General features: G+C 43.6%; 1 protein-coding gene across 1 annotated transcript; it reads right to left on the reverse strand.

Annotated features, from left to right (window-relative positions):
• Positions 1 to 502: 502 nt before the first annotated feature.
• Positions 503 to 8,767, reverse strand: LOC144592401 (cyclin-dependent kinases regulatory subunit 2). The gene is made up of 3 exons (XM_078396971.1): positions 8,611 to 8,767; positions 1,959 to 2,086; positions 503 to 844 (listed from the first exon to the last, which is right to left on the reverse strand). The coding sequence occupies exons 1-3, from the start codon at positions 8,667 to 8,669 to the stop codon at positions 792 to 794; spliced, it is 240 nt and encodes a 79-aa protein (XP_078253097.1). The 5' UTR covers positions 8,670 to 8,767; the 3' UTR covers positions 503 to 791.
• Between the last annotated feature and the right edge of the window lie 1,633 nt (positions 8,768 to 10,400).

A 10,400-nucleotide genomic window follows, 5' to 3' on the forward strand; every position in this document is an offset into this window, starting at 1 on the left:
CCCTCACAACACCCACCCACTCCATCCCCCAACACCCATCCACTCCATCCCCAACACCCACACACTCCATCCCCCAACACCCACACCATCCCCTCACAACATTTGATAGTGATCTTTTCTGCAAATGTCTCAATAACAAGTAGCTAACCACATAGGTTCTTATAGGTTGGACAAAATGGAAGGCATATTTATTGTTGGACACTATATCTGTGCCAAGGGACACCAAATCACCCTTGATCTGGGAACATGAGCATTTGGAGCATTGTTCAAACCCTGTAATCAACAAATTACAGATGGTATTACTTATTGAGCAAATAACATCTGGGTCCATGGAGACTACAACAACATTTCCAACACAAAAAGGTACTTCAAAAGATCCTTGCAAACCAGCCTGTTATTTGGACTATCATATTCAAAATCTTACTCTGCATTTGTTCTAGATACTCCATTTTCCCCTCAAATAAATGCAACTTAAACCAAATGCATACTGGATTTCTCTTTTTATTCACAACTGTATCCATTCAAAGAAAACTTAGACAAAGAGAAGTTTACAGGAAAAAAGTAAACAGAAGGCACTATAATTTCTTAGAGTGGAACCAACATCATTTTGACTCCCAGCACTTTTTTTAAATACATCTCACAGCGGTCTAAACCCACTGTACCACAATGAGCTCTATTGCTGTTTAGAATACAGCCCTTACACAGATTTGAATGAATTTGTACAATTTTAATGTATTCACTGAATACTACAATATTTACAAAAAGTCCCAGAAATTTCCAGAAATGAAGATTTATTTTTCCTGGTCCTTTGAAAGAGGTCTTCTGAACAGTAGAATGTGAGGCTCTAGAAATTAAAAAAAAGTAGTGATAATTTGCACCCATTTCCATAGTCGTTTAGTGTAGGACATAACATTAAAGGATCATCTCTATACGAGATTAGGGATTTAAGGGAGAAATTGTTACTTTCTGTACAGAACATTCTGTACCCAATATAATTGTGTGTTTTATATCCCAATGATTCATTTTTGTTTCATTCAAATCCAACATTTATAGCTTATTATTCACTCAGGAATAATGTTATTAAATTACAGTAGAAAAATACGATGCATCTTAGGGTACCATGATTGACCAACTTGTATTTAGTTTGACATGGAGTAATCTTGAAGACCGTTGGAAACATTTGCTGACCAGTCAAAAATGTCAATCGTTCTTTTCAAATCATTTAGTCTTCCTCCACACAATATTCCCCCACTACACCCTATTCACCTTTGTCAGTGACACCCAGGCTACAATAACATACAATGGTCAGCCCATCTATAGATTATAACTACCATGTATTTTTCAACTATATGTAAACCTATCCACATTTCTGACCCCTGCTGATAAGTCGGTGTATTGCAGGGATGGTGTAGTTCTTAAATGCAAAACTGTATATTAAGCAAACATGAATATTTACTTTTAATAGTTTCCCCATATGGTTTTTAATTAACCACAAGGCATCTGTAACTTCTGCAGTATCCTCAAGACCTAACAAAGCCTGTCTTTTTGTTATATATATATAGAGAATATAACTATTGAAGAACATCAGGAAACTCAGGAACATAAACATAAATCACAAGGGCCATGACAGGTCTAACTTGGATATTGAATACCCAATTTATGGACACACAATGCACACAAATGAGTATTTGAGAGACTGACAGGCTGGATGGGGATGGATTTGCCAGTTGTTGCAGGCATCTTCTGCCAGATGAGAATATGACATTTTTGGGTGCCTTCACCCCCCCCCTCCTACTGTTACTCACCGAGCCAGTGAGACCAGCTGGTAAGCACTCTAGAGAAAAGTAATAAAGGTGGTAGACGAGGAAATAACCAAATTACTTCAATAGCTGATATTTGCATATATGTCTTTTTCTTTAAGAAGTCCACATGAGGTTTTTTTAAATGGGCAATAATACCTGGTTCATGCATCATGTAATGGACCCAGCCTAGAGATTGCTGGACACCTAGCTTCCGCCATTCATCCTCAGACATAAGATGAGTCTTTGGTACTTGCTTTGCAAGTTCTTTGGGCAACATAACATGCCTGTGAATGAATAAAAAAACAAGCAAGTTTTAGAAATAGACAATAGGTGCAGGAGTAGCCATTCAGTCCTTCGAGCCAGCACCGCCATTTAATGTGATCATGGCTGATCATCCACAATCAGTACCCCGTTCCTGCCCTCTCCCCATACCCCCTGACTCCGCTATCATTAAGAGCTCTATCTAACTCTCTCTTGAAAGCATCCAGAGAATTGGCCTCCACTGCCTTCTGAGGCAGAGAATTCCACAGATTTACAACTCTCTGAGTGAAAAAGTTCTTCCTCATCTCCATTCTAAATAGCCTACCCCTTATTCTTAAACTGTGGCCCCTGGTTCTGGACTCCCCCAACATTGGGAACATGTTTCCTGCCTTTAGCGTGTCCAATCCCTTAATAATCCTATATGTTTCAATAAGATTCCCTCTCATCCTTCTAAATTCCAGTGTATACAAGCCCAGTCGCTCCAATCTTTCAGCATACGACAGTCCCGCCATTCCAGGAATTAACCTAGTGAACCTACGCTGCACTCCCACAATAGCAAGGATGTCCTTCCTCAAATTTGGAGACCAAAACTGCATACAGTACTCCAGGTGTGGTCTCACTAGGGCCCTGTACAACTGCAGAGGGATCTCTTTGCTCCTATACTCAACTCCTCTTGTCATGAAGGCCAACATGCCATTAGCTTTCTTCACTGCCTGCTGTACCTGCATGCTTACTTTCAGTGACTGATGAACAAGGACACCCAGATCTCTTTGTACTTCCCCTTTTCCTAACTTGACACCATTCAGATAATAATCTGCCTTCCTGTTCTTACCACCAAAGTGGATAACCTCACATTTATCCACATTAAACTGTATCTGCCATCTCACACAACCTGTCCAAGTCACCCTGCATCCTCATAGCATCCTCCTCACAGTTCACACTGCCACCCAGCTTTGCGTCATCTGCAAATTTGCTAATGTTACTTTTAATCCTTTCATCCACGTCATTAATGTATATTGTAAATAGCTGCAGTCCCAGCACCAAGCCTTGCGGTACCCCAATAGTCACTGCCTGCCATTATGAAAGAGACCCGTTAATCCCTATTCTTTGTTTCCTGTCTGCCAACCAATTTTCTATACCATGTGCTCTAATTTTGCCCACTAATCTCCTATGTGGGACCTTATCAAAGGCTTTCTGAAAGTCCAGGTACACTACATCCACTGGCCTTGTCCATTTTCCTAGTTACATCCTCAAAAAATTCCAGAAGATTAGTCAAGCATGATTTCCCCTTCGCAAAATCCATCCTGACTCAGAAGGATCCTGTTGCTGCTATCCAAATGGTCCGCAATTTCTTCTTTTATAATTGACTCCAGCATCTTTCCCACCACTGATGTCAGGCTAACTGGTCTATAATTTCTCATTTTCTCTCTCCCTCCTTTCTTAAAAAGTGGGATAACATTAGTTACCCTCCAATCCACAGGAACTGATCCTGAATCTATAGAGCATTGGAAAATGATCACCAATGCGTCCACAATTTCTAGAGCCACTTTCTTAAGTACCCTGGAATGCAGACCACCAGGCCCTAGGGATTTAGACAATAGGTGCAGGAGGCCATTCGGGCCTTCGAGCCAGCACCGCCATTCAATGTGATCATGGCTGATCATTCTCAATCAGTACCCAGTTCCTGCCTTCTCCCCATACCCCCTGACTCCGCTATCCTTAAGAGCTCTATCCAGCTCTCTCTTGAATGCATTCAGAGAATTGGCCTCCACTGCCTTCTGAGGCAGAGAATTCCACAGATTCACAACTCTCTGACTAAAAAAGTTTTTCCTTATCTCAGTTCTAAATGGCCTACCCCTTATTCTTAAACTGTGGCCCCTTGTTCTGGACTCCCCCAACATTGGGAACATGTTTCCTGCCTCTAACGTGTCCAACCCCTTAATAATCTTATACGTTTCGATAAGATCTCCTCTCATCCTTCTAAATTCTAATGTATCCTTCTAAATTCCAGTGTATACAAGCCTAGTCGCTCCAGTGTATACAAGCCTAGTGAACCTACGCTGCACGCCCTCAATAGCAAGAATATCCTTCCTCAAATTTGGAGACCAAAACTGCACACAGTACTCCAGGTGCGGTCTCACTAGGGCCCTGTACAACTGCAGAAGGACCTCTTTGCTCCTATATTCAACTCCTCTTGTTATGAAGGCCAACATTCCATTGGCTTTCTTCACTGCCTTCTGTACCTGCATGCTTCCTTTCAGTGACTGATGCACTAGGACACCCAGATCTCGTTTTATCAGCCTTCAGTCCCATCGGTCTATCCAACACCATTTCCTGCCTAATGAAAATTTCCTTCAGTTCCTCCTTCACCCTAGGACTTCTGTCCACTAGTACATCTGGGAGATTGGATCTGTCTTCACTAAGGAAGACACAAACAAAGTACCTATTCAACTCGTCTGCCATTTCCTTGTTCCCCATAATAAATTCACCTGCTTCTGTCTTCAAGGGGCCCACATTTGTCTTAACTATTTTTTTCCTCTTCACATACCTAAGGAAGTTTTTACTATCTTCCTTTATATTCTTGGCTAGCTTACCTTCGCAAGGTAGTTAAACATTTTAGTTAGTTAAACATTCAAGTAAATGAAAATAGACAAAATATGCAAGATGAATTATATATTATCCAACAAAGTTTAAATGCATATCATTTGACAGCAAATAACATGCTGCTTATAATAAATAGTCCTAATACCAATTTCAGCAATAACTTCCTCAAAAAGATTCAAGCATGAGACAGAACAATCCGAAAGAGTGGCCTTACATCACAGCTCTGACCAATATTCCACTAAAAAACAGTGGCACCTTCTATCACAAAAATGAGAATTGCACTTTACATAACTAAAAGAAGTTTCATATTTTGAAATTAAAATTCATTAGATTTAGATCTTTAAATGTGTAATATATATATATATCAAAATGTACTGTAATGATGTCAACACATAGATTTGCAGGCGAGGGGGCATCCATGCCTTAAAAATAATGCTCCTATCAGTTGGTTGCAAGTTACCAATCAATGCCCAACCACTAAGATGCGATCAATTCTGTTTCAGCAGTTTCCCATTGAGTTACTCTGGCATTTTGTGTCTATCATCGGTGTATACCAGTATCTGCAGTGCCTTCCTACACATGTTGTATACCAATGATAGATGGACACCGTAAATTAGGTGGAAGAGTAAACAACTTGGTTCCCAATGCAAGGTCTCAATCTGAAACAATAACCATCCCTTGCAGCCTGACCAGCTGAATTCTTCCAGTAGTTTACTTTTTTGGTTGTTGCTCGAGACAGCTCCACATTGAGATCTTGGTTAATTTGATTGCAACCTCTAGCCCATCCACAGCAGCCCTTTACCCCCTTTGCTCATTAATATATCTATGAATATTTTTTAAATATTCAAATTCTGAGAGACTTAACTCACAGCTATTTACGATATACATTAATGACTTAGATGAAGGGATTAAAAGTACCATTAGCAAATTTGCAGATGATACTAAGCTGGGGGGTAGTGTGAATTGTGAGGAAGATGCAATAAGGCTGCAGGGTGACTTGGACAGGTTGTGTGAGTGGGCGGATACATGGCAGATGCAGTTTAATGTAGATAAGTGTGAGGTTATTCACTTTGGAAGTAAGAATAGAAAGGCAGATTATTATCTGAATTGTGTCAAGTTAGGAAGAGGGGATGTTCAACGAGATCTGGGTGTCCTAGTGCATCAGTCAATGAAAGGAAGCATGCAGTGAAGAAAGCCAATGGAATGTTGGCCTTCATAACAAGAGGAGTTGAGTATAGGAGCAAAGAGGTCCTTCTACAGTTGTACCGGGCCCTGGTGAGACCGCACCTGGAGTACTGTGTGCAGTTTTGGTCTCCAAATTTGAGGAAGGATATTCTTGCTATTGAGGGCGTGCAGCGTAGGTTCACTAGGTTAATTCCCGGAATGGCGGGACTGTCGTATGTTGAAAGGCTGGAGCGATTAGGCTTGTATACACTGGAATTTAGAAGGATGAGGGGGGATCTTATTGAAACATATAAGATAATTAGGGGATTGGACACATTAGAGGCAGGAAACATGTTCCCAATGTTGCGGGAGACCAGAACAAGGGGCCACAGTTTAAGAATAAGGGGTAGGCCATTTAGAACGGAGACGAGGAAGAACTTTTTCAGTCAGAGAGTGGTGAAGGTGTGGAATTCTCTGCCTCAGAAGGCAGTGGAGGCCAGTTCGTTGGATGCTTTCAAGAGAGAGCTGGATAGAGCTCTTAAGGATAGCGGAGTGAGGGGGTATGGGGAGAAGGCAGGAACGGGGTACTGATTGAGAGTGATCAGCCATGATCGTATTGCATGGCTCGAAGGGCTGAATGGCCTACTCCTGCACCTATTGTCTATTGTCAGAGGAAAAGATTTGCACCTCATCCATCATAATTGGGAACCCCATTGTTTTTAAATAAGTGACCTCTACTTCAAAATTCTGCAACTAAAGTATATCCACTCTGCCAGGATATGATGTATCCCCTCGCATTCTTCTAATTGGGCGCATATCAATTTTTTCCTCAAAGACAACCTATCTATTCCAAGTATTTGTTTTGTAAACCTTTATAAAACCATATCAGATGCATTAACACCGTTTTTAATATGAAAGCGAAAACTCCACGCAATGTTCCATACGTTTCACTAATATCCTGTGTGAGTGAAGCTTAACACCTCTACTTTTGTATTCAATTCCCCTACCAAAACAACCGTCAACATTCTGTTAGCTGACCCAGTTGCTTGCTGTACCCGTATCCCAAATTAATATCCAGGACTCAAGCTATTATTAACCCCCAACCCCGATGAGCTTAATTCTATTGGCATCTGCGGCCTTCATGGTTGATAGTGAAGATGGTAATCTAAGATTACAACAGGATCTAGGTGAACTGGGCCAAGGGACACCAGGTGGGAGTTTAATTCAGGCAAGTACAAGATGTTATATTTTGGCAAGTTAAACCAAGGCAGGACTTGCATAGTACATTGTAGGTCCTTGGAGAGTGCTGTAGGACAGAGACACACAGGCACAGTAAAAAAAACAACCTGATGGAGGAACTCAACAAATCAGACTGCATCCAGAGGGAATTGGCAGATTAGATAGTCCACTTCCTTCCACAGATACTGCCTGACCTGTCCAGCTCTTTCAACAGTTTTTTTTTTAGCTCAAGATTCCAGTATATCTTGTGTTTCCATTGTTGCCTTCATCGGTCATGGCATTAGAGTTGGGATATAACATAACTGTGCAAGTCTTTGCCGATACCACACCTGGGATTATGCATGGTTGTGATTTCCCAGCTTATCGGGTGTCATTCACATATTACCAAGACTGGATGAATTGAGTTATAAGCAGAATTGATTTTTTTCTAGGATGCTGAGGGGTGACTTTACAGACATAAAATCACAGATCAGGTGGATTTTTCTAAGTGTAGGGGGAATGCCTACCCATCCCCTCTAAAACTAGAGGACATTTATTTAAAAAGGACCCAAGATGCATAATTTTCCAGAGTGGTGCATATATGGATCAACCTGAACGGAGGTGGCCAGTAAAATTATAACTTAAGACATTTTGACACATAGATGGATACAAATGGTTTAAAGGAATTGTGAGTGAAATACAACCAACTCAAAAATATGCTGGTCAGCACGGACATCTTGGACCGAAGGGACTGTTTACATATTATATGAAAACGCGACAGACAACATCTCTGGAGGAAGGTATCACAAAATGTTGGAGTAACTCGGCGGGTCAGGCAGCATCTCTGGAGAGAATGGGTAACGTTTCGGGTCGAGACCCTTCTTCAGACTGAAGGTGTCGACCCGAAACGTCACCCATTCCTTCTATCCAGAGATGCTGCCTGTCCCGCTGAGTTACTCCAAAGTTTTCACAAAATGCTGGAGTAACTGACCCATTCCCTCTGTCCTAGATGCTGCCTGACCTGTTGAGTTACTCCAGCATTTTGTGATACCTTCGATTTGTACCAGCATCTGCAGTCATTTTCCTTTACTCCAAAGTTTTGGTGCCCTCGGGATGAGATGGCGGCGGACTGCGAGCCCAGCTTTGGGGGGGGGAGGGAGTAACAGGGACGGGATGGCGCCGACTGTGAGCACGGCAGGGGGGGGGGGGGGGGGGGGGTAGCAGCGCCGGGGTGGGATGTGAAGGCGCCGACTGCGGTCAGTGAGATGGCGGCGGCTCCGCTTCCAGCCGGTTGAAGCCGCCCCTTCCTCCCCCCCGCCTGACGTCACGCGCGGCGAGCAAGCGGGTCGCGGGGACTGTAAACAACTCGCCAAGCACCGCGGAGCCCAGCGTTAACCACCGTGAGGCGGCAATATAACTCTGCTCACGTCCCACGATCATTGGAAAGAAGCAAATCCATGAACGTCAGCGTTCAGTCAAAACAAGCCGTCCCGGGCCCGTTCGCTGCAAGAGAAGCACTTCGAAACTATTGCTCGTCACTTCAAGCGACACAACTGTTTACCTGTACTCGTACTGATCGTCGTAATACTTGTCGGAGTAATAGATCTGTTTGCTGGACATGTTTGCCGGGAGGCTGAGGGCTGGACAAGCGAAGCGGCGGCGGCGGCGACAGCGCGGCGCGGCTCCGAGCAACCGTCGCCTCGTCCAACGCCACGAGGCGATTTGAATCGGAGCGGCGCGCGCCCATTGGACCGTTCGCGGGACCACGTGACTGTCGCCGGGCGCGCGCGCGCTGTCACGCGACCAACGGTAGCGACGCGCGCCCCCCGCTCCCCGGAGCGACGTTGCGTTGGTGGGTGCAGGTGGTGGAACAAGCGGCCGCACGGTTCCCACACCTCCACTGACCTTCCCCGGAAAGGGGACAAACTGAGCAAACTTGATATGTAGGAAAGAGCTGCAGATGCTGGTTTAAACCGAAGATAGACACAAAATGCTGGAGTAACTGAGCGGGACAGGCAGCATCTCGAGAGAAGCAATGCCAATGGGTGTTCGATTCGGATCCAGACCCTCAAAAAAGATTCACATATTACCAATACTTGAGGAATTGAGTTATAAGGAGAATCTTTCACTTTTTCCCCTTGCAGTATAGGAGGCGAAGGGGTGACCTTACAGAGACAAAATCACGAGGGGTGTAGATCGGGTGGATTTTCCTCGATGTAGGAGGAATGTCGATCCTTAAAGAGGGGTCTCGACCTGAAACGTCACCTATTCCTTCTCTCCAGAGATGCTGCCTGTCTCCCTGAATTAAAAAGAATCAAACTTTTAAACATGAATAACCTATTACCCAGCACATTTCAATAAACAATTTATTTAAGTAAACGTTTGAGAAAACATGTAAAAAATAAAAACTCAGTCTCGTGCTGGAGTGCATACTGAAACAGGGTAAATATTGCCAATTCCAAAACTACAAAAAGTTTCAGCCTAATATATATTTTGCTGTAAATTTTCCTTCGATTGGTTATTTTTATTGCCTAATAAACTGGATAGCCTGAGGGATAGTTTCCTTGCTATGCTGCTCTTGCTTGGTGGTCTTGTGCAGCAGTTCCGATTAAGTAAACAGACAAGAACAGCAGGAAAGTGAGTTTGTGTGATGGGTTAAAATGAACTTGATTTGACATTTAGAGTTTTCTCAGATAAATCATCATAATCATACTTTATTAGCCAAGTATGTTTTGCAACATATGAGGAATTTCATTTACCATACAGTCATTTCAATAAAAAGCAACAGAACACACAAAATACGAACATCCACCACAGTGACTCCTCCACATTCCTCACTGTGATGGAAGGTGAAAAAAAGTTAAATCTCTTCCCTTCTTTGTCCTCCTGCGGTTGGGGGCCTCGAGCCTTCCATTGACGGGACGATTTTGATCCCCGTAGCCGGAGGTTAGGCCCTCCGTATCGGGGCGATCAAGCTCCCGCATTGAGAGGATCTCAGCTCTCCCGCGCTGGGCGATCTGACCTTGGGTTGGGACTTCGAACCTTCTGCGATCTTTGGTACTTCCCGACATCGGTCTCTACCCGAGACTGTGAGCTCCTCAATGTTGAAGTCGGCAGGCCGCAGTTGGAGCGTCGATCCCAGGCAAGGGATCACACATTCTGATGGTAAGTACACGACCCCATGGTGGGGCTCAAAGTGAGTCCCGAGCAAGGCCTTCAGCTCCATGATGTTAGGCCACAGAGTGACTGGAGATACGATCCGGAAAACAATCGCATCTCCGGCAAGGTAAGAGATTGAAAAAAAGTTTCCCCCGACCCCCTCCTCACTCTCCTCATGAACCAAACCAGAGA

Source organism: Rhinoraja longicauda, chromosome 3 (genome assembly GCF_053455715.1).
Source record: "Rhinoraja longicauda isolate Sanriku21f chromosome 3, sRhiLon1.1, whole genome shotgun sequence".
In the NCBI taxonomy this organism is placed as follows: Eukaryota; Metazoa; Chordata; class Chondrichthyes; order Rajiformes; family Arhynchobatidae; genus Rhinoraja; species Rhinoraja longicauda.

What these genes read in the sequence shown, in the direction of transcription:
- LOC144592401 (XM_078396971.1), bottom strand. Translation starts at nt 8,669, where the DNA reads ATGTCCAGCAAACAGATCTATTACTCCGACAAGTATTACGACGATCAG. An exon ending in GACGATCAGTACGAGTACAG is followed by an intron (nt 2,087 to 8,610) that starts GTAAACAGTTGT and finishes ATTCATTCACAG; the next exon opens with GCATGTTATGTTGCCCAAAG. An exon ending in TTACATGATGCATGAACCAG is followed by an intron (nt 845 to 1,958) that starts GTATTATTGCCC and finishes TTTAATTTCTAG; the next exon opens with AGCCTCACATTCTACTGTTC.